Genomic DNA, 27,056 nt, shown 5'->3' with positions numbered 1-27,056 from the left:
CAAGGAGGTTGTAACAGATGAGGTAAAAGGAAGGGAAACCACACTTGATGAGGCCAGAAAGAGGCAATGAGGATCACTCTGCTTCTCAACTGAATAGCTTTCCTTATAACAAGGGGAATTAGAGGAATCGGAGGATAAGCATAAAGGAGACCCGTGGGCCAATCACGGATTAAAGTGTCTCTCTGTGACTCCCTGAGAGGGGGAAAGAGGGCAAAGTAGCTGCTGTATTTTGTGTTTGAGGGAGAGGTGAAAAGGTCACAGCGTGGCTGGCCCAATGGCTGAAAATGTCCACCGCCACACTCAGGTTGAGAGACCACTCATGAGGATGAAAAATGCATCTGCTCAGCCTGTCCACAATCACGTTGGAACTCCCTAGGATATGCGTTGTGATCAGAAAGCGGTTGGTAGCTATCGCCCACTGCCAGATTCTCATGGCTTTGCAACACAAGGGGTAAAATTTGGTCCCTCCCTGTTTGTTTAAGTACCAGACCACGAACATGTTGTCCAACTGGACAGCAATCATTCTGGACGGAAGGAGCGGAAGAAAAGCTTGCAACACCAATAGCACCGTTCTTACCTCTATGACATTGATATGCAAGTTGACCTCTACATCGGACCAGGTGCCTTGGACTGACTTTCCCTGGAAGTGGCCCCCCCACACCCCATCAGGGAAGCATCCGTGGTCACCATGGCACTGGGCTGGGAAGACTGAAAGGGGCGACACCAAAGATTTTCATCCATACTCATCCACCAGAGGAGATCTAGTTTGCAAGTGTTGGTGATGAGAATCTGTGAGCTCAGGGGGTGAAGATTGGGTATCCACTGGGCCTGAAGGAGCCATTGTAGTAATATCATGTGTAGTCTGGCTAAGGGAACTAGAGGGATGGCTGCAGCCACAGATCCCAAGGCTTGGAGGGCTTCCATTGCAAACACCTTTCTTTGACAGAGTATCACTTGAACTTGTGCCCCGAGTCTCTGAAGCTTGTGGAGAGGAAGTGAGATCAATCTTGACTGGGTGTTGAATATTGCCCCTATGAATTTCAGTTGTTGTGAGGGTTGAATGTTGGATTTCTCTCAATGTATGGTGATGCCTAGTGACTCCACTAGAGCCAGGGTGTAGAGGAAGGTCCTGACCAAAAGACGCTTGGTGGGGACGGAGAGGAGCCAATCGTCTAGATATGGAAACACCTGGAATCCCTAAAGTCTCAGATGAGCTGTTACCACTGCAAGGCATTTCATGAACACTCTGGGGGCCTTCGAGAGACCGAAAGGCAGGGCTCTGAATTGGTAGTGATTGGCTCCCAACCGGAAGTGAAGGAGGCTCCTGGAGCACTTGTCCATCTTGATATGGTAATACGCATCCTGGAGATCTAATGAGCACATCCACACACCCACCTGCAGAAAGGGGAGGATGGTTTGAATCCTGACCATGCGGAACTTGGTCTGAACTACCAATTTGTTTAGTTGGCTGAGATCCAGAATGGGCCTCCAGTCCCCTGTTTTCTTTGGCACCAAAAAGAATCTTGAGTAGAACCCTGATCCGCACTGATCTGGGGGGACCTGTTGGATGGCTCATTTTTGACATAGCTTTCATATTTCAGAAGCTTCCCCCTCCCTTTGACTGGGTGGAACATTGAGAAGGGATTTCTGAGGTCTTGGATAAGCTATTAGGGGAATATGGTAGCCTCTGGTAATGATTCTCTGCACCCACTGATCATTTGTAATGGAGATCCGGCAGCTTGGTGCAGAGAAAAATGTGCCCCGACTACTTCCAGAGGAAAGCAATCAGGCAGCCTCAGGAGCGCTGATATGGTCTACCCAAGAAGGAATCTCTGGACCCTTGGTTCCAGGGACCCCCTCTGCCCCAAAAGGGATGTCTTCCATTATTGGAACCCCTCTTCCTCTGGAGGGATCCTCACCATGTGCATCTCGGAATGGACCTTGATACTTCTTGTGCCACATCTTTCTGCTCCTCTGCTTCCTGGAGAAGGAACGCTGAGGTTTGGAAAAGCGTAGGCCAACTGCAGACAAGGTCTACCCATCTTGCTCTCACCTGGCTAATGTATCCTTGACCTTAGCACCGAACAGAGCAGATGGCTCGATAGGGGCATTTAGAAAGGAAGACTTGAAGGAGTCCGCGAGGTCACAAATGCACATCCAGTCATGGTGTCTCATGACTACGCCTGCACCCACAGCTCTAGCTGCTCCTTCGGTTTCATGTGACAGCAACCTCATGGATGAATTAGATATTGATTCTAGGGTGGCAAGTTGGGAAGCAACTTTATCTCGTGCTCCATCCAATACTTGGCCCGTGAGCATTCCAGAGAGTTCAGAGATAAAATCTCTCTGGTGCCTCGTAAAATGTGCCAAAAGGTTCAGAGACCTAACTGCAAAGATTGCTGATGCAAAGACTCGCTTTCCTAACCTGTCCACTGCCCGGGACTCTCTGCTGGGTGGGTGAACAGCAGGACTCTCTTCTGCAAGGTCCTTTTTTGTGGCTGCCACCACCACCATAGCATCCACTGACAAACCTCTAGACCAATTGGGTTGATCCTCTGGAGGGGAGAGTACCTTGTCTGATCTCCTGGGGATGGCCTCAATAGAGTCAGGGTTCTTCCATGCCTGTTACATGACGAGTTTTACCAACTCATCGGCAGGGGGGGGCACCCAATAAGTAGAGGGCTGAGAGCGAAAGGCCTGCAGGAATATGGATTCCTCCAAGGAAGTGTTGGAGGACTTCCAGTCACCCTTCTGTTTCAAGAGTTCCATGATGTCTCTGAAGGAGACATCATCAGGGGGTGACTGTGGGGACCCTTCCCAATCATCATAGTCTGTATCATCTGTGAGGGACTCCTCTGGGGAGTCCATGTGTTTCCTCTTACACACCCGTTTCTGAGGGGGTTCTTCAGTGGGAGCATCTGAAGAAGACTCAGAAAGGGAAATACCCTGGGTACGGCTTTCCTGGGTTTTGTGCTCTTAGAGTCCTGGGGGGTGGCCTTTGACAGCTGCGGCTCAGAAGGAACTGGGGAATAACCAACACAGGAGGATTGCTAGAAGCAAGCACCCTCTCCATCACCCAGAAAGTGGGCCTGCCCGAAGATGAGTGGGAGCCCTGAACCAAAGAAGACAAAATCGGAATTGGGGTCACACCCCGCTCCAGACAGTCTGCCCCCAGGGACGAAGCCTCAAGCAGACTCAGAGTGGTAGTCACACTTCGTTTTGAAGTTGGGACCGACAATACCGTCGGAACAGAGACCGAAACTGGAGGTTCCACCCCCAAGCAAGAGATTGAGGAAGGGTGGGTTCTGACAGAACCGACACCCAAAGGGGTCTCGGGGCCTCAGACAGTGTTGTTGTCTGCGTCGAGGAAGGGGGTCCTCTAGAAAAAGTTGGATAAATGAGCCTTGGAACTGAGGGATCCAAGGGAGGAGAGTAAGTAGGGGTTGCTGGAGTAATAGACCCAAAGCCTGGAGTGGGATAGGTTCTAGGCAGATTTGAAATTCCCCTGGTGGTCAAGCAGCTGGTCAAAAAGGTGCACCACATCCAATTCGGAAAGGCTCATGGTGGATCTCACCGATGCTCCTGAGGGGGGAATCAGGTCAGTCCAAAAAAGGGCTGCAGGCATGTCCGGCAAATGGATCCACAGTCGAAGAGTATTGGGTCCGTGGTGTATTGCAGAATGGCACTGACAATTCCAGTTTCAAAACTGGCAACAACGGTATGGTTGGAGCCATGAACAGGCTCAGAGCAGAGGTCACAGCAGGGATGGATGACAAAAACAATTATGAGGTAGTATTTAAACCCTGTAGTTCCCTTCTTTTCAAACATCCCAGAACACACTCTCACACAAAAGGGAAAGAGTGAGGAAAGTGGAGGAAATTAAGAAGAAAGAGAGGAAATACCAACAATGGTAACAAGATACCACAAGGGTAGAAAGTTAGAAAATACCAACAATGGTAAGAAAGAGATACCTGTGGGTAGAGCTGAAACAATATAGACAAACTTTTACAAAAACATGTAAATGTATCAGAAAAATCACTTAGCTGGAGAGCTCGGTGAAACGCTGCTATATGGCTGCACGGCAAACGAGATCTGGGGTAACTCAGCAAAGGGCATTGTGGGTAGCAGCTTAATTGGAGAGTATTTTGGTGCATGCAAGCTTGGTATAAGGCCGACTCGGTTCCATGGGCTCGGAACCGAACCCATCAGTAATGAATAGGAAGAAGATTAACAACTTCAGATTAATCTTTTCTTATTGACACCATATATTCAGATGGGCAATGTTTAACTTTTTTTTTTTAATGAATAGGAAGAAGATTAACAACTTCAGATTAATCTTTTCTTATTGACACCATATATTCAGATGGGCAATGTTTAACTTTTTTTTTTTTTTTTAATTTACATATATTTTAAAGTGACCAACCTGGAGATGGAATATCTGCCCTATTAAGAGGTCTCTTCCCTGGACACATCCATCTGTATTCCCCAGTATGTCACTGTGCCTCAGTAAAGTTGGTTCTTCCATGCCCAGCTGAGACACTGGAACAGCTGAAGAGGACAAGGCTGACCCTGGGCTCATAGTGGAAGCCATAGAGGTGAGTAGTCTAAGGAGCAACTGCTGGCCACTACAGAGTCACCCACCATTTGCTGAAGTGAAGCCTAAGTCTATGGAGTCAGCAAGGGCTCTGTGATAAGTTGCTTTTTTCCCATTCTAGGAACCAAGAAAGTGTGATGCAGTCAAAAGCACTGGAACGAGTCATCCAGAAGGCAAGCTGTCAAATAGTTTGTACAAGCAGCACACTAACAATTTCACATAAATTAAATATCCCCAAAAACACTGTAATGCATAAGAAGCAAATAAGACTCCTATCAGAAACTCCTTCTGAATAAAATTAATCATACAGAAAATAATGGCAGGTATGTTGTCAAAGCATGTCTACTTTACTCATAGGATTCCCTGTCCTAAATAAAAATGTCTCCTCACAAAACTTTAGTTTATACGCAATAAAGTTTGCATAAACAATACACTTTCCTACAAAATAAGCCTCCATCAGTCAAAAATAAAAATAGTAGTCTCTAATAGGAAACTTCCAATACTGAAGAAATAGTGGGGTTCCTAAAGGGACAGAACTGTTAAAGTAGATAAAAGTAAATAAATATGTATATCTATCTATTTATCTCTCTATGTGTCTATATACACCTTCTCAATATTTATAAAACCAACAAAAACACTGGTAAACCTCTATATAAAAGCACAGTGTCAGAAGCCTGGAACAATCTCCCATCAAGTATACAAACTGTTTCAAAATTGAGCTTAAAAACTACCTTCTTAATACTAGCTCCTACCCATGCCAGGACCCCACTTAATCCCACCCCACCATACCGCTCCCTACCCAAACTCTTTCAACCTTCGACTATCCATACTCTCTGTTAACAGCAACACTAGCTTGCATTTCACTTCCAACTTTGATATAATCTTCTGCAACTTTATGACCTACTAGCATGAAATTAACAGTGGTTTTCTTTTTCTTTTCTCTCTCTTTCTCTTACATCTCATACGCAGCTCACTCAGCATACTTTTCATGCAACTTCTGCTATTGTAAATATGGGAGATGATACAACTATGTAAGTTTTTCTGCTTTATGAATGTATACTTTAACTGTAATTTTCTTTCTTTTTTGAGTTTATGTATGTTTAATGTCATTGTATCTTTTTTTGACTATGCATGTTTAATGTTATTGTATTTTTATGGAGCTTTTCTCCTCAGGTCTCCACTTAAAAATTTGGCTCAGCTGGACCAACCCAGTTAACAAATGAGAAATAAATAAATAAATACACTAAAATATTACATTTTCTGTTTGGAAGGGTCCCCCAAAGAGGTGTCTTATCTGTCAGAAAGTTGCTGAAATGCTGGATGCTGCTCCTATAAAGCCTCCAAGCTGCTTTCTCACAAGGCAGCAAGAAAGTACTGCAGATTTTCCATTCCGACTGCTGATTTACCCTCTTCAAGGCAGTCAAAGTGAAAGTGTGGGAGGGAGCCAGAGATTTCGGAAGCTGGCCAGTTATTGTGTCTTGGGCAAGACACAACCCATATAGCTTAAAGGCTGCTGTACCAGCGCAAATATGAACATCTGTGTTTTAAAAGTGTATTGTACTATTATTAACATTATTCTTATATTTCAAGTAATATCTGATAAACAGTACATTAAGAATCAAGGTGTCATCTGCAAGCTAACAGGATATGGGAGGTATTCAAAAAAGTCACTATGGTTTATACAGGACTTGAGTTACTGAATGGCATTTGCAAAAGGATGTAAAATTTGATATATTTCCCATGTATGAATTAATACATGAGCAATGAAGATACTGTCAAATTGAGGGTGGGGGCTATGAAAGCAGTGGGTGTACCAAAAAATGGGGTTAAATACATCTGGAAGAAATGTAACGGTTTATTTTTGGTAAACTATATTAATATTACAATTATTCTAATAATTATGCTAATATCTCAGGAAAGTAAGCTGTGTATTAAGAAGTGAAGTGGACTCTGCATTGACAGACACATTGGTTGGTACCCTCAATAAAACATCACTGCAGGATGTTCAGGGTGATAAAGAAAAGTATCTGCAAAAGGTTATGACAAATATGTAATATTAAACATATTTACATCAACAAAACAAAAATAGAATGTGATGCTGTCATACCAGGAAAACTATGCAAGCAGTAGGCATCAGAGAAATAATATCAAACACATTTGGGTAAGACAAACATAGACATACATAAAAACATTTGTTTGAGGTGCAAGTGTATTAATATTAACAATATTCTAATATTGAGCCTAATATCTAATGAATATCTGGTTATGCACAAAGGAGCAAGGTGCCATTAACAAGCTGAAATTACATGCATGCACAGAGGAAAAGGTCAGCATTGTTTGTAAAAAAATTGTGAAAATTTGACATTTTCCATTTTTATACCAGTTATGCAGAAATGGGGTGTAACAGTGCTATATTATGGGCGGTATATACAAACAATGGATATTAGTTGAAAAATGACATTAAAACTTGGTGGTTAATGTGAAGGCCTACAGAAACAGAAATCTTGTTAAAGAAGTTAGGAATATTAGTTATGTTTTCAGATCTCTATTAATATTTTAAAAGCTGCATGGCCTACAGGCAAACAAATGCTGCCATCTTAAACAGCATTAATGCACACAATTTTTTTCACTTGTACTTGCAATCTAACATCATGCTTTTGTATATTTAATATTGCTGTTTTGAAATATTGTAGCAATAAGGTATGAACAGTTGCACTGATTGTGAAATATCACAAAACATTACTGTGCAATGCAGTCTATTCATGTATCAGTGGAAACTAATGGAACACATGAATAATTCACTGACTGATTCCTTGTGTCTGTCTCACACACAACAAAAATATAACTTGTTTGTTTGAAGATATTATTATTGATTTCTGGAAAATACAATACAATTTTTCTTTCATAAATTTAAATATGAATTCAGTATCACCAGACACTTTTTTTTTTTAATTTTTTGGTCCTCTCGGACTTCATCTTACTGGCCAGACTCCCCAGTACCACATGTGCATGTTGAATCTACCAGCCATCCTCCTACCCCGCGGACTTATTCAGGTATTACTGGGCAGATTGTGTATCCTAAGGGAGTCCTGGGGACTTGGCCGTCTGTGCTCCCATCTGGGTGGGAGACATTCTTTTATATGCCCTACCCATTTCCCTTTCCCCATCCCCACACTCATTGACTACATCATAGGGCAATGCCTCTCTTTGGACCATACCTCCCCTTAGGGAGCGTCATTGACAAGCACCCACCTGCCTGGGACAGGCACACCCATACCTTCCTCCCTGTAACTCTGTCAGTCACCTGAGCCACTAACTGTATCCAGGTCACCTGAGTCATTGTCAGGGTTTACTTCTTCTATGCCTCCAGAGTGCCCTTACCAGATACTTTTTTGATACTAACACCAGTGTGGAGCCTATTGTCTAATGAAGAGCATTCATAGTTTGCATTTTTTTTCTGACTCACACTATTTATGAAATGTTGTAGATCATATGAGATGGGCCCTTAAAAGGGGATTTGTGAAAAAACTTCTCATGAAGCATGTCACACATTTCCAGGCTTTAAAGACTCCAAAAAACAAGGAGATTAATTAGCTCTATGCTACTCAGACTGAAAGAATAAAACTAGGAGACTCGGTCTCATGAGCATAAAGGAGTCTTGCTGACTACATTACTTCATTTGTGGTGATATTAGCAATAGAAACAATTCTATCCATCTGCAGTAATCTTCCTGGGAATTGGTTTTTACACCAAATGAAGATAAATTACCTAAAGCTGACATTTTCTCTTATTTCCTGGGAAGGCTGAGTGCAAGTACTGGAGGTCTTAAATCTTGCAACCAATAATCCTGAATATGTTATACACTGGCATAAAGTCTAAAGACCATAAATATTTTACTAGATGCAAACCTGAGCAGATGAGCTAAACTGACTGCTGAACAGAGTTAGGCTAAGGCTCATAGAATCAATGAACTTCACAATAATATACTTATCTTTACAGTACGCACCATCAACGATTGAGCTAGATAATCCTCTAACAGCTAAGTTACATAGTAGCCTAGCTCCAACCAGTGGTTTTCAAAAGTTATCCTAATCAGAAACCTTTGCAGAATACATTAACTGCTCTGTTCTCCTTAGTGGTAGATGGTTATAGCTATAAACTGAAAATCAAAAATTATAACTTACTTCTTGCTTCGTTTTTCTGAAGCTCTGTTAAGTTTATTTCTCCCTTGTTGTCAGTACTGCCTTCTACACCATGTTTTTCAAAGAAATCAGCAGCATCCTCATCTAATTCCACATCATCCTCATCATTCATACCTCCTCCAAGAAGTTTTACAGCAGCCAACTGAGAGAACCTGAAGAACACAAAATACATTACTATACACTCAAGCTATGAATTTTGCAATTTACATAACCTGTGTTCTTACTTAATCAGACCCAGCTCATAAAATACAATCTGTGTTTTCTGCATTTAAAAAAAATGGCCAGTCAGATCCCAGCAACCATGCATTACTCTGGAAGTGCTAAAGGGGAAAGTTTAATTTGATTATTACCCCCTGCACTGTCCAGCTTTCCGAAGCTTTGGGTACCTTTCCTGTGCTCTGCTAGGAGCACTCGAGGTGCTCCCTAAAGAAGGCAGCTGGAACACCAAAATAACTTAGAGACATTTTTGTCCAGAAAGGAGGCAAGAGCACTGCACACTCATATTAAGAAACAAAGTGAATCTTAACCATATACTTAAGGGCATACACAAACCCATCTTGGTAACTAAAGCAAGAACACTAAAAGAAAAAATAGGGGGACTGGAGGGAGGGACAGCAAGTACTGTGGTGATCCATTAGACATCCACTACTCTACTAAGTTTACTTACAGAACTGTACTATGTTCACACATGGATCAACATTGCAGTAGACTAAGCTATCAGGATAGATTCCCACAGCTTAGCATGGAGTAACAAAAAAGGTTGGAGGCTAATAACCAAACTTCAGGAGTTCCTGGAAAATGGTTCTGGCAAAGCCTATTCTGGATCTAGAAAAGGAATCTAGTTTGTATTGCTTTGTAAAGTGCTTACAGAGGGCCAAGCTGTCACCTCTAGAATACTTGTAAAGTCCACCACTTTCCAGAAAGCCACCATAGAAGCCACTGCCTTGTTGAATGAGCTGTAACCCTGCCTGGAAGTGGATTACTTTGGTAACTATAACAAAATATAATACCATGTGACATCCATCTAGAAATAGCTAAGTCCCATGTTGTCCTTTCTTCTTACCTTTATATGAGACAAATAGCTAGTCAGCTTTCCTGAAATGTAGAGTTTTGTCTAGATAGTGTCTGAACTGCCTGTGGACATGAAGAGATTGAGGAATTATTTCTCTCTTGCTCTTTGGATTAGAAAAAAAAACTGGGAGATCAATGGTCTATCTTAAAGTAAACTCTGAGATTACTTCAATCATAAATATTTAGGGCGGCGCAGTGGTGCAGTGGTTAACGTTGTTGCCTCACAGCAAGAGGTTCTCCGGTTCAATTCTCAGCTGGGGTGCCTTCTGTGTGGAGTTTGCATGTTCTCCCTGTGTTCATGTGGGTTTCCTCCGGGTACTCCAGTTTCCTCCCACATTCCAAAGACATGCATCTGGAGCATTTCTCCCCGGGCCTCTGCTGAAAACAGGCTCTGTGGAACCTAGTCGGACTTTCCCGGTCAACAAATGATAAATAAATAAATAAAAGTAGGATTTGTTCTCAAACAAATCTTGTCCTTCTGAAAAATGAGACAGAGTTGACTCACCATAAGTGCATTTAACTCAGATACTTGCCTAGCAGATGCTAGAGCAATAAGTAAAACAGTCTTCATAGTCTACACTATACTATACTTATATTTTAGATATTTCTGTATGGTGAATATTGGATAAAAGGAATGTGCTGTTTTAAGGAAAGGGTGGTGTGGATTGACCCATGGGATTGTTTTTGAGAATATTTAAACAGGGCAAACATATAGGATTATTTGATAAAGTTCATAAGAAGTGAATGAAAACGCTAATCTTTTTTATTTTGTGTTTATTAAAGTTCAATAAATTGTAGTTTTACCGTAGATCTGCTTGAGCCAGCTTTTGTTTGGACTTTGTGCATGGTCTTTGTTTCATTTGGAAAATAGTCTTCCATGTCAAAAACCTCAAATCAGCCTTGTGAGCAGTTTCAAATGGAGACATAGTAAGCTTTCCAAGCACAAAACTGAGATTCCAAGGGCCACCTGTTTGCTAGTTGGAAAAATATGCAAGGCACCTTTCAACAAATTAAAACTTAAACATTGTTTGGAAGGGGGGACACCTAAGGGCAGACAAGTAGACATGGCTCACAAATGTACATTGATAAAAGAGAAAGACAAACCACTGGAGAGTAACTCACACAAATAATCAAGAGTCAGAGGCAGCCAGACCTAGAAAGGTTCTGGTTCTTTGAGTGGCACCAACTAGAAAATTGCTTCTACTTAACCACATATGATTTTCTAGTAGCAGGCTTTTTGCATCCTTTAGTATCTTCCTCACGTCCACAGAAAAAAGGTGCCTAAAAGGTATAACATTTCTATCATCTAGGCAGTTAGTTGAAGAGTCTCTAGACTGGGGTACATCAAAATCCCCCCCTGCCGTGACTAAATAAATGTGGTCTATGCGGAAGCTTGAAGTAATTGCCCTTGGTCAGACTGAAAAGAAGGGAGAACCACTGTTGCTCTGGCCAGAAGGAAATCACCACTACAATTTTTGAAGAGTCCTTCTGGAGCTTTAGAAGAACCCTGGCAATCAGTGGAAATGTTGTAAAAGCATACAGGAACATTCCCATCCATGGGAATAAGAAAGCATTTGTATTCCAGGCTTGATTGCAAGGAATTCTGGAGTAGAATTTCTTTAATTGTTTGTTCTGAGAGGAGGCAGGCAAAAGGTGTTCCCCACACTTAGATAAATTCTTGGAAGACCCAAGGATGAAGCTTCCATGTGTGGTGGTCTATCTTGGTCACGCTGAACTTGTCTGTAGTAAGGTTTTACTCTAAATGTATGAAGCCTGAAGATTCAGACTAACTTGAACTGCTACTTCCCAGACTATCATTGCAAGTCTAGACAGAAGGTAGCATCTTGTATCCCCCTGTTTGTTTAAGTACTACATCACTCTGGTGTTGTCAGTGAACACTTGCAAAGGTTCTGGGGACCAAAGATGCTACACAGCCTTCAAAGCACTGATGACAGCTATCTCTCTTAACTTTATTTGCTTCTGTGTGTCCAATTTGTCCCACAGACCTTGTACTTCTATCCCATTTCAAACCACTCCCCATGCCAGATATAAACCGTCTGTGGTCACTAAATGGAGGGGTGGTTGGAAGAGAGAATGGAAGGCCAGGACTGCAAGCTATCTGGTTTACCGACCATCCAATCTACCGCTTTACAAATCCCAGAAATGGAAATTGAAAAGTCAAAGGATGTATATGCTAAGACCAGACTGATCTGAGATACCACTGTATTCGCCTGATACGTAGTTTGGCTAAGTGCAGCATGATTATCTATGATTCCATGTACACTAAAATCCTGAGAAACCCTCTTGCAAAAGTCATTGGTTCCTTGGGTGGGGGGTATTTCCTGAAAATGAGGAAAGGTTTCTCACTGCCAGGAATATCTCTGTTTGATTAAAGAGGGCACCCAATTGTCTGAGATTAGCTAATGCAATAAGGGATGATGGAGCCATAGAAAGATTGCCAGGGTGGAAAGGAGGGGAAATTGAATAGACAGAAAGTCATGCTGACTGGGAGGGCTGTTCCTGACATATAGAGACTTTTTTCTTTCCCTTCTTGAGCCTCCTTTCCATTGCATTTTAAAACTCTGATAGGATGCCTAAATTGTTTATTGGAAAAGAGGGCGGGGGATAAGGAGAAACTATCTTTTCCACCTTGCTAAAAATATTGTGTCTCTGAATGAGAGTATATCCTTTGATAGAATTTTTCCTCTGCACAAGACAGAGTATACAAATATTTTTTTAACAAGGTGGAGAATAAATGTATAAACATACAGGAAAGAAGGACTGAGGAATTGATAAGAGACTATAATGGCTATAAAGATAAAAGAGCATATCCAATTTTGATTTCTAAGAATCATAAGAATAAAACCAACAAAAATACTGTGATACAACCAGTTAACGATTCTATACAAGTTGCATCTGCAGATTATACACAGTCTGATGAGATACATTACGAACATGATCCATCTTTATTAATCTTCATATTATACAGCCTGGTTCCTTCTGTTTTAGATTAAAGACTAACAGTATGGAAAAGCAAAAAAAAAAAAAAAAGACAAAAAAACTTATAAGGGGTGAATAATGATAGTCTTAATATTATAACATTAAATGTCAACAGCATGAAAACTTTTGTAAGACACTGACTACATTGGAATGGAACAAAAAGCAAACCCGCAATGGGCCTGCTCTTTTGGCATACAGGAATAAAGTCCTGATTTCATATAGTAGTTTTAGTGCTTGTAGGAGCTGGAAAGGGAGGATGGGAGTAAATCTCCACTACCTGCTTGTCTATCCTGGAGGAGAGAGGGGGTTCTAGCTCACATCATAGATGATACCTAGTAGGGGCACTAGGTGTCAACCCCATGGAGTCTGGGTTAATCAAGCCCACTGCCATGTGCAATCACATTGCGAGACAAGGGGAAGCCTCAGGTGCAGTTATAGTGGAACTTGGAAGTGTTACTGCAGGGGAGGGGGGGTGGCCTGTTAGGGGAGATGAGCCACCCCACAGGACTAGCAAAGCAGTCCTGCTACCTACCACCCAACTCTCACTGCAAGAAGGTGAGCTCATTGGGAATTTTTGGGCCGGAACAAATTGCTGTGGGGATCGCACCTCCCCAAGAAATCCCAGGCTTCCATTACCTTACAACAACTGGTCCAATTGGATGCAAGTAGATGGACCATTGGGCTTGGTCTTGCAGGGTGCAAAAAAAAGCAGAACTATAGCATTGTTTGTTCACAGAATGCTTGTATTAGAAATCAGTTAGATAGTTAAACAGCTGTGATTTTGTCGAGGTAAAGTTTTGTGGTATGTGTGAACAGCAGTCTTGCAGACGTACTTAGGCATAGCCATTATGTTCAAGAAACCAGCAGATGTAACACTGTTAAATGCCATTGTGACTGATTTTGTTAAGGTTCTGCTATGTGACAACTGATATCTGGATAGAGGATGGTATGTACAAGTCTTAAACTGATATGTAGTTGCACCTTATTTGTTGATGTGTCTACTGTAGTAAGTAAATTATTTTACGTTGCACAATTTATAAGTAAGGGCATGGCATCAAGGTCCAAGGAGATCATTGTTTCACTGTACTCAGCTCTCAGCAGACCAGTCAATGAGTACAATATACCCTTTGGCATATACCTCACTAGGCACTTGAAACAGCTTGAGAGACCAAAGGTTTCTCTACAGGAAGTCAACAACAAGTCCAATGCAGTCCATCTCAAAGCCATATTCCTTTTCATGGTCTCCTACAGACAGCTATGCAGCAATCTAAGCCTAGTCTACAAGGCATCATCTAATCCCAAACTGATGGATTTGTTGCACATCAGCAAAACAAATAGCATCAGAAATACCCAGTTTAAGGGCCTAAATCTCACGTGTGGCATAAAGTGGAAATGTTGGAGGGATACATATTTGACTCACAGATTACCCCTTCTCTGGAACAGGTTTCCCACTCATGGGAAGCAAAGCTCATCCCTACACCTGTTCAAAAGTAACTTGGACCAGTGGATGGGAAATGACAAACTGACCTCTGGTTTGGCACCTATATCCCTAATGGACAGGGGCAGTCTGTGAAACGTGACATGTGCAAGCCTATATCATAACCACAAACTTCCTTTGGTATTGACAGACATCAGCAATATTGTAGTAAATTTGGGGTAATGGCTCCTGGGCCGAAAGCCTTGTAACTACCTACGAACCTATGAAAATATTTTGATTGCTTGTATAATTTTTACACATTTTCATAAAAAAAGAATGGTAACTACCATAGGCTCTTTAGCATCTGCCTAAGCTACCAGTAATTCAGAGAGATAAGAACTTGGTTTAAGGTCTCACACAGCTATTTCAGGTATGACAGAATGTATAAAATGACAGTTCTTTATGGGAAAATGCTTTATAAATCAGTTTCTTTCACTGACCCAACTAAAAGAGACAATGAGAGAAGCTACTTTTCCAGGAATTTGCACCATGAAAAACTGGTGTCATACCAATCCCCTATAAATATGCATGACATATATATCTAAAAGAGCTGAACAAGGACACATGGTATAGTTTAAGAATATTCTTTAACTATTAGAATGTCACACATTTAGAATACTATGTAGCAGGCTAAGAATAGTTGTAAAGGGATATATTACCCTCCATACACTATTTAACCATCATCCAGTTTAAACTAAGTATTAAGACCTACTACAAAAAAAAAAAAAGAAAAAAAAACAGAAAAAACAATTCTAAAGAGGGGTCACAGTGAGGAAGCACAAATTGTGAAGGCAATAATGAATTATCATTTAATGTAATGGTGAATATCTCAAACGCTACTACAATTTTCACTACTCTCGTCTTCAATATTTAGTTAAAATGACAGGGTAGAATACTAAGCTATGAATCTAAAGGTGTGGAGGAGACCCCAACTAATAACCTTTGTACGATAGCTATAGCAAAACCTTCCCTTACCTCAGACATGCATTCTAAACTGTAATGCTATGTGGAGGTATATGTACTCGAGACTAGGTCACTACTTTGCAAATAACTGCTGCAGAAGATAAGAAAGTTTTAGGGGCAGCAGTACCACATATGGCCTGTAGTCTAATGGGTTCCTGAATAGGTTCATCATCAGTTTTAGCAAACGCCAATATAACTGCAAACATAGTAGGAAAAAGGTTTGTTAATCTACATTTTATCCCATCTTTTGAAGAAAAAAAATGTTGATTAGGTTTCTTAAATTCTTTCATCCAATAACTATAAAAGAAAAGTTGCCTCCTAGGATCTATAAGGTTAAAACTATATCCACTAAGATTAGAAGGAAGAAAACTGAACCTTTTGATTCAAGGCAATATCTGACTTCACTTTATACCTAAAGATAGGATTAGTCAAAAGAACTACCCAGTCTTTATGGAAAACATTAAGATTTCAAACACAAATAAGAGCTCTGACATTTTTTCTATCTAAAATAAGTGTTCAGTGTTACCAAAGAAGTAGTCTCAGAATGATTACAATCAGGTAGTTGACACCTACAGTAGCTCTCCATTTTGAATTTGTTTGAGCGTGTTTCTTCAATATACTATTGTATCATATTTGTTTTCTCATTAATCAATGTGTATGGGCTAAAATCCTATATGTTATATGACAGCCAAAAATCACACCTTCAAAGAGAAAGCATGGCACATTTTTGTTCAGTGATCACTCTTTCTTCAAGGTGGTGTGACCCTGAAGTTAGAATAATAAAGCAGAATTGGAAGTGCAGAGTGATCATCCTCTGAAAAAAAAAAATGAGTTTTGTGCAGATGGTATTTACATGAAACTATATTGCTTGACTATATTTTTGCAGCTCTATGTACGTAAGCAAGTAGTTTTATGCAAATGTTGTCATGTAGTTATGTTTTGAAGAGATGAGCCTTGGACTATCAAAAGGAACCTCAGAAGGGGACTTCATCATTCTTTCTAATGCAAAATTCACATTTTAATTTAATTACAGCATTCAGTCTTCTTAGGTAGGAGTCTATCAGTATGGCACATCTTGACTTGGCAATATCCTTCCTTGCAAAAGCTCTCCAAATCTGTCAGATTGCGAGGGCATCTCTTGTGCACAGTAAACAAAATGAAAGAAAAAACTGGCAAAACAAAATAAAACTGACCAGCACCAAAAAGTTGAACGTTTATTGGGTAAGGCAACATAAAATCCACTAAGCGCTTTCGCCCACTCACTATCCTGGGCATCATCAGAGTGGAACAATCATTCTACAATCCCATTGCTTTATAAAAATACAATTGTAAAAACCACCCCCTTGTGGCCAATGGAAATTCATCAATTAACTAATTATACTAACAATTTATATTAAGCGCTAAATGTTATTAAGAACAACCTAGAAAAAGAACCTAAAAAACAACTGAATACATATGACAATAAATAAAATAAGTAGTAAAACATCTGAATAAATGACGTAAAGTTAAAAAGTTAATGAACTGTATAGTAAAGGGAACTTAATGACCAACAAATAGCAAAAAAAAGCCTGATGACATTTAAACTAAGTGCAATTTATGTTTTAAAATACTAGATATAGAAATATGTTCATTTATACCAGGAGTGTTGGATGCATTGAGTCTTAATTGCCACAAACACTCCTTAACTTCTAAAAGAGCTTTGTCATCACCACCCTTCACATTATAGGGAACTCTATCAATAATAAAAAATAAAAATCTTTTTAAAATCATTGCAGTTTTGACTGTGTATGAAAAGGGGACTAGTAACTTTTTTTGTTTCTAATGTCCCTAACATGCTCAAAAATACATATCCTTAATTTCCTTATAGTTTTTCCTACATAAAATATGGTGCAGTTGAGGCAAGTAGCAATGTAAACAACCATCTTAGTGTTGCAGTTGCCAAAACCAGGGCATCGAATAGTTCTCTTGTAATTGTGTACTGCAGCATAAGGTCCATCATTAATATATTTACACGTGGTACAGAAGCCACTCTTACTCATCCTAGACATTTTATATAAATTCTTATCCACGTCAATTTCCATTAATTCCTTTAAATTCATACCCTTACTATAAGTAAGCACTGGACCACTACCTAAAATTGGTAAAAACCCTCTATTAAACACACTGTTCCATGTTTCCTGTATAATGATTTTTAATTTTGCCACCTCATCATTAAAAGGGAGTAACAAGAAGTTATGTACTCACCATAACGTTCGATGTATGTAGTCCATCTCGCCGCACATTCTTACCCGTGGGTTCAGAGCTGAATATTGGCTCTGACTCGGCCAAACTTTTCTAGCTCGAAGTCTTCTATTGGCTGGGCTAACCAGGTATCCCATGGTGCACTGCTCCATATCCCCAGATCTAGTTTGCTGCAATACTCATTCATACCCCATGCATACACAACATCCAGATAAAAAGAATAAGCTAAAGTAAGGGGAACTCTGTAGATAGAAACCTAATCTCCAGATCCTCCAGGAAGGGGGGAAGGTGGGAGGGTAAGTAAGAATGTGAGGTGAGATGGACTACATACATCGAACATTATGATGAGTACATAACCTCTTGATGTTATGTAGTCCTATCTCGCCTACATTTTTACCCATGGGACAGCGTCCCTAGCACCTACATCCTGGGTGGCTCATAGGAAGATACACCTGAGTACTGTGGAGACAAAGGACGACCTGCTTCTAGAAACCACATCCAATGTGTAATCCAATCTGTAATGAGAAACAAATGTGTGAGGAGAAGCCCAAGTAGCTGCCGCACATATATCATCCATTGACAATCTGGCTTGATAGGCTGTAGATGTAAAAACAGCCCAAGTAGAGTGAGCCTTTGACCGAAATGGCAGATCTTTTCCTCCTGCATGGTAGGTGAAAGAGATGCAACTAGATATCCATCTGGATAGGGTGATCTTGGAGACCGGGGACCCCATTTTGTTTTCCAAAAAGGAGACAAATAGTTGATCAGACTTCTGGATATCTTTTGTTCGGTGCAGATAGAAACGTAACTGTCTGTGTACATCCAATTGATGAAATTTAAATTCTGCCTTGTTTGAAAAGTGAGGAAAGAATACAGGCAACTCAATGGATTGATTAAGATTAGACACGGAAGCCACTTTAGGAAGGAAAGAAGGGTTTGGTCTAAGAGAAACCCTGTTCTTATGGAAGATTAAGTATGGAGGTTTGATGGAGAGGGTTTGAATTTCTGAATCTCGCCTTGCTGAAGTGATTGCTATTAAGAAGGCTGTTTTCCAGGTCAAGAATTTCAATTCACAGGTAGCTGCAGGCTTGAAAGGTGGTGAAGTAAGGGCTTGTAGAACAAAATTGAGATCCCAGGGCATGATCAGTTCGGAGACCAGGGGACGGAGTAACAGAGTACCCTTCAGGAAAGCCTTGCAGAGTCTATGACCCATGAGACTAGGCTTAGCAACATGAAAATTAGAGATCGCTGCCAATTAAACTTTGATGGTAGCTGATGCGGAACCCTGATGGAAAAGCATAGACAAAAATTCCAAGACTGAAGCAATTGGAGCTGTGTAAGGATCAATTCCTTGGGTATGTGCCCAAATAGAAAACCTCTTCCATTTGCTCAAATAAATATTCCTAGCAGATGGCTTATGAGAGGAAGATAATATGTGAACCACTTCTGGTGAAAAATTATAAAGCTTAACTAACGATGGAAGTGGAATAGCCAGTCTGTCAACCGGAGGGTCATCAGGGAGGGGTGGAGCTATCCCAACATGTGTGTTAGTAAATCTGGTTGAGGGTCCAGAATCCAAGGAGTGTCCACAATGTATGGTTGAAGAAATAGGAACCAGACTTGACGAGGCCAGTGTGGAGCAATCAGAATCATTCTGCTTCCCAAGGATTGCGCTTTCTGAATCACCTTTGACAGCAAGGGAAACGGAGGGAAAGCATAAAGCAGACCGGAGGGCCAATCGTGAACTAGAGCATCCCTGGGTGACTCCCCCTGTGGGCGGATCAGCATGAAGTAGCTGCTGCATTTTGCATTAATGGGGCTGGCAAAACGGTCGCAACAAGGCTGACCCCATCTGCTGAAGATTCGCTCTGCAACTAGACGATTCAGGGACCACTCGTAAGGCATCAGAATAGCTCTGCTTAGCCTGGCCGCAATCACGTTGGACTTCCCCGGAATGTGCGTTGCCACCAGAAACCGTTGGGAAATTACTGCCCACTGCCACACTCGTATGACCTCTCTGCACATGAGGTAAGACCTGGTTCCCCCTTGCTTGTTTAGATACCACACTACTGACATGTTGTCCGAGTGTATTGCAATCATCCCTAGAGGTAGAAAGCTCTGAAGTACCTGCAACGCAAGTAGCACTGCTCTCATCTCCAGGACATTGATATGCAGATGTATCTCATAGGTTCATAGGTTCATAGATTAGTACTAAACTAACTGCCCTTGCGAGCCATTTTAAGCCTAGCCAATTATCCCTTGTGAGACTCAAACCCTGCACCTTGTGTTTGTAAGGCAAACACCTTAACCATTAGGCCACCCTCCCATGATCTTGCCACGTGCCTTGGACTGTCCTGCCAAGATAATGCCCCCCCACCCCATCTGGGAGGCATCCGTGGTCATTTTGGCAACCAGGATGGGTGGAACGAAGGGCCTTCCCCTGTCCAAATTGCAAAGCTACCAACTGAGGTCCTGTTTGCATCTGTCCATGAGCAAAATGGGCTGAGAAAGTGGAAATTTTTGGAGAGACTATTGAACAAAGAGGAGCCATTGGAGAAGTCTCATGTACAATCTTGCTAGAGGGACCAACATAATTGTTGCTGCCGTGGTCCCCAGGAGTTGGAGAACCCATCTTGCCTTCACTTTCCTCAGGGGCATCAGGATGTGTATCTGTTGTTGTAAGCCTCTGATCCTCACCTGCGGTAAAAATGCTCGCATTCGAATGGTGTCTAATTCTGCGCCTATAAAGGTGACACACTGCGAGGGCAACAAAGCAGATTTTTCCCAATTTAGTGTTATACCCAACTGGTTTGGACTAGTTGATGCCTGGTGGGGACAGTAAGGTGCCAGTCGTCCAGATACAGAAACACTTGGAATCCCTGACATCTCAAGTGAGCAGTCACCACCGCCATACACTTGGTGAACACCCTAGGGGCTGTGGTGAGACCAAAGGGCAGGGCTCAAAACTGGAAAGGACTGGCTCTCAGCTGGAAATGTAGGTGACTCCTGGATGCCCTGTCCATTTTCACACTGTAGTAAGCATCCTTGAGGTCGATGGAGCACATCCATACCTCCACTCCCAACAATGGGAGAATCAATTGTAGTGTGACCATATGGAACTTGGACTTCTGTACGTAGTTGTTCAGTTGGCTGAGATCTAATATGGGTCTCAGGTCCCCTGTTCTTTTCGGCACCAAAAAGAATCTTGAGTAAGTCCCTAATCCGATTTGGTCTGAGGGGACACGCTGGATGGCTCCTTTTCCTAGCAGCTTTGAAACCTCTGAGGCTGCTTGATCCCTTTGACTGGGTGGAATGTCTGGGATTTTTCTGACTGAAGGGGGTCTGATGTAAACGGAATGAGATAACCTCCAGAAATTATTCGTAATACCCATTGGTCCTGGGTGATGCTTTTCCAGGCTTCCAGATATAACGAAATTCGACCCCCGACTGGCTCCGGATAAGCACAGCCGGGCACTCCCTCAGGAAAGAGAGTAGGGAGAGCTGCGAAAGGAATTGCAGTCTCCCGAATTGTGGGGGCCCCCTCTGCCTCTAGGGCAGTGTCTCCCTGAATAACCTCCCCCTCCTCTGCCTCTGGAGGGGAACTCACCTTGTGCGGTAGGAAAAAACCTCTGTGATTTCTTGAACTGCATCTTCCCACCCCACTGGGCCTTAGGGGTAAGGCCTAGAAGGAAGGGAAAAATGGACCCCTATGGCAGACAGGGTCTTTCCCACTTGCTCGCACCTGTTGAGGGTGTCTTTCACTTTGGTTCCGAACAAAGAAGAACCATCAAAGGGGGCATCAGTGAAGGAAGACTTGAAGGCCTCCGCAAAGTGACAAAGGCACAGCCAGGCTTGCCTTCTAAGGGCAACTCCTGAGCTTGCTGCCCTACTCGCTCCCTCGGCTGCCTACGAAATGAGCCGCATGGAGGAGTTGACAATGGAATTGAGGGTAGACACCTGGATGTTAACCATCTGGGCCACCGCCTCAGGGATGTTACCCGCAAGAGTACCTCCTAACTCCTTGAGGAGATCTCTCTGGAGCCGAGTGAAATGAGACAGATAGTTCAGTGACTGTAAGGTAAAGGTTGCTGATGAGAGGGTACGCTTCCCGTACCGGTCCATGGAGACACACACTGAGAGAAAACTATGTCAAAAACCTCTAACTAAAACGGTTAATGACCACAAGGTAAGGGAACAGAACCAAACCTCTAACTTAAATGGTTTAGTGGACAGTACAAAAGGACTAGGTCCTCTAACTGAAGCGGGCCTAGCCCGAGGGAACAGTTAGCGGGCTACCACAAAACAAGCACACTACCTAAACAACAGTGAAGACAATAGCTATGAAAATAGCTTTTTGATTATGAACAAAATGTTTTCTCAAGACAAGAAAAAAGGTACTTAGCCACAGCCAAGAGCGAGAACACGTCCGAGCTACACGAGCAGCAAACGAGATCTGGGGATATGGAGCAGTGCACCATGGGATACCTGCTTAGCCCAGCCAATAGAAGACTTCGAGCTAAAAAAGTTTGGCCGAGTTGGAGCTGATATTCGGCTCTGAACCCACGGGTAAGAATGTAGGTGAGATAGGACTACATAACATCAATGCTTATCTTTTAGTTTCACCCTCCACACAACTATCATCTGTACCTCTTTTCACGATGGTATTTGTTGCATCATTTAACAAACCCCTTTCAGAATGGGCTTAAAAACAGTGTTTCTTTTGATTTTCACCTCATTGCTTATATTAAGTAAGGTGTCATGGGGATATCCTCTTTCAATAAACATATTTATCAATTTTGACATTTCGGTTAAAAAATAGTCGTCATCACTAACAAGCCTAGATAATCTTACCATTTGTCCTTTCATAACATTCTTCTTATGAAAGTAAGGGTGGCAACTGTTGAAATGTAAAAATGAATTTGAATATGTCTTTTTCCGATAAATGTTAGACTTCAAGATACCATTGTCTTTGTACAATAAGATGTCCAGAAATTCACATTTTTCTTGTATTTTACTAGTGAATTTTAAGAATGATGTAGTTGCACCTATATAAATAACAAATTCGAGAACTTCATCAGTTGTCCCCTTCCAAAAAATCAAGATATCGTCCAAAAAAACGCAAATACAGTGCTATTTTGGACATATATCTTGAAGTAAAGACCCACTGTTTTTCCCATTCTGACAAAACCAAATTGGCATATATGGGTGCACATCTGGCACCCATAACCATGCCAGTACTCTGTTTAAAATATTCTCCATCAAATATGATGAAATTGTTTAGAAGAACCATCTCCATTAAATCCACCATCAACTTACGTTTTACAGTATGTAAATCACTGTACCTCAAAAGACAACTGTCAAACATTGCCAAACCTTCATCATGCGGTATAGTGGAGAAAAGGTTCACAACATCCACTGTGACCATGACAAATTCATCATTAAAATCTGTTTCTCTAATAACATCAAGACAGTGCTAAGAATCCTTAACTATGTGAGGAAGATGCTTTAAAACATCTTTACAAGTGAAATCCACAAAGGCTGCCATAGTTTCAGTTTTGAATCCTCTCGCTGACACAACAGGTCAAAAGGGGGGATCATTCATACTCTTGTGGATCTTCAGGATCCCAAATATGGATGGAATGGTTGGTAACTCGACCATCAAATAGTCATATTCATCCTTACCAAGCACTCCATTCATTAACCATTCGTGCAGCTACCAATCAATTTTTGTATTGGCCCTATTAACTTCATATCTAGAAACCCTCTCATAAGTGGCACTGTCATTTAATAATTTCATCATCCTAACTGAATAATCAGAATTGGTCATTATCACCACACCTCCACCTTTGTCAGGTTTCATAACCCGATACAAATTGGTTGTTGTCAATTCCTTTAAACAAAATCTTTCATTAACAGTCAAATTGTCATTAAAACTATTCCTAGTCATCAACTGTCTTCGTATTTGTGACACACAACTGTTTAAAAAATGTGTACAGTAGGGTTGTTAGGTGGAATGAAACAACTAGCTCTTTTTAATGTAAAGCAATTTCCATACCAAGAAGAGGGGTTATTGGAAAAAAATATTTTCAAATTCAAAAGTCTAGTGTAAAGTTTAAGATTAATTAGAATCTTCCCTATATCAAGTCTAAAAGAAGGGACAAAGGAAAAACCTTTTTTAAATAATGCATAATAATCACTTGATAAAACTAGGGGAGTGAACTTGTAAATACATGTGCTCCTATCTTTAATGAGTTTACAAGTTCCTTTCCTACTAGTTCTCTCGTTGTCATCATGTACTTCGTTTTCGTTGCTTAATATTGAAATAACATTCTCATGCAATATATCATCAGTTCCACTATCAAATACAAATTCATTAACACTATTTTTTATTATTGATAGAGTTCCCTATAATGTGAAAGGTGGTGATGACAAAACTCTTTTAGAAGTTAAATGTGTTTGTGGCAATTAAAACTCAATGCATCCAACACTCCTGGTATAAATGAACATATTTCTATATCTAGTATTTTAAAACATAAATCGCACTTGGTTGAAATGTCATCAGGCTTTTTTATTGCTATTTTTTGGTCAACAAGTTCCCTTTACTATACAGTTCATTAACTTTTTAACTTTACGACATTTATTCAGATGCTTTACTGCTTATTTTATTTATTGTCATATGTATTCAGTTGTTTTTTAGGTTCTTTTTCTTGATTGTTCTTAACAACACTTAGCATTTAATATAAATTGTTAGTATAATTAGTTAATTGATGTATTTCCATTGGCCACAAGGGGGTGTTTTTTACAATTGTATTTTTATAAAGCAATGGGATTGTAGAATGTTTGTTCCACTCTGATGATGCCCAGGATAGTGAAAGGGTGAAAGCGCTTAGTGGATTTTATATGTTGCCTTACCCAATAAATGTTCAACTTTTTGGTGCTGGCTGGTTTTATTTTGTTTTATCTCTTGTGCACAGCCCTCTTCAGGTCACTCCACAGATTATCTACTGGATTTAGGTCTGGGCTCTGGCTGGGCCATTCCAAAACTTTAATTTTCTTCTGGCAAAGCCATTCTTTTGTTGATCTGGATGTATGCTTGGGGTCACTGTCATGTTGAAAGGTGAAATTCCTCTTCATCTTCAGCTTTCTAGCAGATGCCTGAATATTTTGGGCCAAAAGTGACTGATATTTGGAATTGTTCATAATTCCCTCCACCTTGACTAAAGCCCCAGTTCCAGCTGAAGAAAAGCAACCCCAAAGCATGATACTGCCACCACCATGCTTCACCCTGAGGATGATGTTCTTTTGGTGATGATAAAAGTTGGTTTTGCACCAAATGTACCCTTTGGAATTATAGCCAAAAAGTTCAACCTTGGCCTCATCAGACCATAACACATTTTCCCACATGCTTTTGGGAGACTTGATGTACTGTTTTGCAAATTTTAGCCGGGCCTGGATGTTTTTCTATGTAAGAAAAGGCTTCTGTCTTGCAACCCTACCCCATAGTCCAGACATATGGAGAATATGGAAGACTGTTGCCACATGCAGTACACAACCAGTACTTGCCAGAAATTCAGGCAGCTCCTTCAGTGTTGATGTAGGTCTCTTGGCAGCCTCCCTGACCAGTTTTCACCTTGTCTTTTCATCAATTTTGGGGGATGTCCAGTTCTTTGCAACATCACTGTTGTCCCATATTTTCTCCACTTTTTTGATGACTGTCTTCACTATGTTCCATGGTATATCCAATGCTGTGGAAATTTCTTTGTACCCTCTCCTGACTGATACCTTTCAACAATGAGATCCCTTTGATGCTTTGTAAGCTCTTTGCGAACCATGGCTTTTGCTGTAGCCGGTAACTGAAGAAATGTCAGGAAAATTCTACTAGGGCAACTGAGCTTTATTTGGGGTTAATCAGAGTGTCTTTAATTGATGGCAGGTGTGTACCCAAGAAGACTGAATGTTGTAATTAAATCAAAAGGTGTTTCAACAAAGTATTAGTTTAAGGGTGTGCACACTTATGCAACCAGCGTATTGTATGTTTTTTATTTTTTATATTTTTTTCCCCTAACAGATTTGTTTGTTTTTTCAATTGAATTGTACATGTTATAGGTCACATTAAAATTGGGAAAAGTTTTGAAATGATTTATCGTGGTCTCATTTTTTTATATCACAAAAACCTAGCATTTTAACAGGGGTATGTAAAGTTTTTATATCCACTGTATGTAACATGACATGACATGCCTTTGTAATAACACTCTTGATCCAGTAGCTCTCCCTAGCTATGATGACCTCCAGCAATACTGCTTTCTCCTGTATATTAAAAGGCAACCTTAAATCACTTGGTTGTATGGCTAATGGCAAAAATTACAAAAATGTTTCATTTGATTTGTGTGTCACATCAAGGAGGTGTACTAAATTTAAAGACAAACCATGCAGCATATTGAGCAGCAGCATACAAATGAAGAGAAAAATTAGATTTAATGGTCAAACATTTCAGCTACCTCAGTAGCATTTAACTATTCATCAGATTTCTCTACTGCATAGGTTTATTGATCTATGACATCCGACTGATGACTAATGATAAACAGAAGTACAGTGAGGGCAGCCATGGAGCCCAGAATACACTTTCTTAACATAACTGTTTCCAGTTTGTAATCTTTTCTTTCCTTCTTAGCTCCAGCTATGTCAATCTAACTAATACCAGGTGGGAATGCTTTGAACTACCATTCACAACATCTAGACATAACAATCTTTAGAAGCATTGTATTATATTCCCAATTAATGCTGTGAGAAATGATGTTTGGTTGCATGTAAATACTTTGCCTCAAAATCTTAAATGAAACATTTGTTTCTGTTACATTCATCCATAGTACTGTATTCAAAGAATGCTGATATTCAGAAAGCTGTAACATTTCAAATCATCTGAATGAACATCGTCTGCATAGTTTTGATATGCCACTCTCCTTTCATTTAACATTGTTGTGGTCTGAATAATGGGGTTTAATAAATAAACATTATCCCATAGTTCTGGGTATGATTTCCACAGTTTCCCATGTGCTTACTATGTGACTTGAGGAACTCACTTAACCAGATACTCCTCCTAGGCCTCAATCTAGTTGGACAGCTATGATAGCGAACTAAATATTATTAATTATAAAACTCTTTTAAAAATCATGTTTCATATCCAAAATGTTTTTACAAACTTAACTTTCATCAGATACAAAGACTGCCAGGTTATTCTTTTGTAAACTTTGATTCAGCATACTTCTGGACGGGAAAACTTCACTCTAAACAGTCACAGAATCCAAACTCACAGATAGAATGTGGATCACTGAACAAGTGTTCAGCTGTTGATTTAATGTCTAGCAAACTCTTTCATAAAGTCTACATCTAAGAATCTCCAGAGACTAGTTACTTGTCAGGAAACAAGTTTTGGGGTAGCCAGGTTTGTTTGTGAACAACACTCATTTGTGAGATCAATTGTGTGCGACTGCCTGGCTTTTTCCTGGAA

At 40.7% G+C, this 27,056-nt stretch overlaps 1 protein-coding gene across 1 annotated transcript in view; it reads right to left on the bottom strand.

Moving 5' to 3' along the window:
• Positions 1-27,056, bottom strand: part of ANKRD42 (ankyrin repeat domain 42) — a 1,245,350-nt gene that overhangs the window by 256,777 nt on the left and 961,517 nt on the right. Inside the window, exon 9 of the mRNA XM_044071151.1 lies at positions 8,779-8,948. Within this exon, the coding sequence (XP_043927086.1) occupies positions 8,779-8,948 (170 nt within the window). The remainder of the gene's footprint in view (positions 1-8,778; positions 8,949-27,056) is intronic.

The sequence above is a fragment of the Protopterus annectens genome, chromosome 5.part0 (assembly GCF_019279795.1).
Source record: "Protopterus annectens isolate FY-2018-M chromosome 5.part0, PAN1.0, whole genome shotgun sequence".
NCBI lineage: Eukaryota > Metazoa > Chordata > Ceratodontiformes > Protopteridae > Protopterus > Protopterus annectens.
Note: the sequence above shows the minus strand (reverse complement) of the source record. Positions and strands in the feature narration are given on the sequence as shown.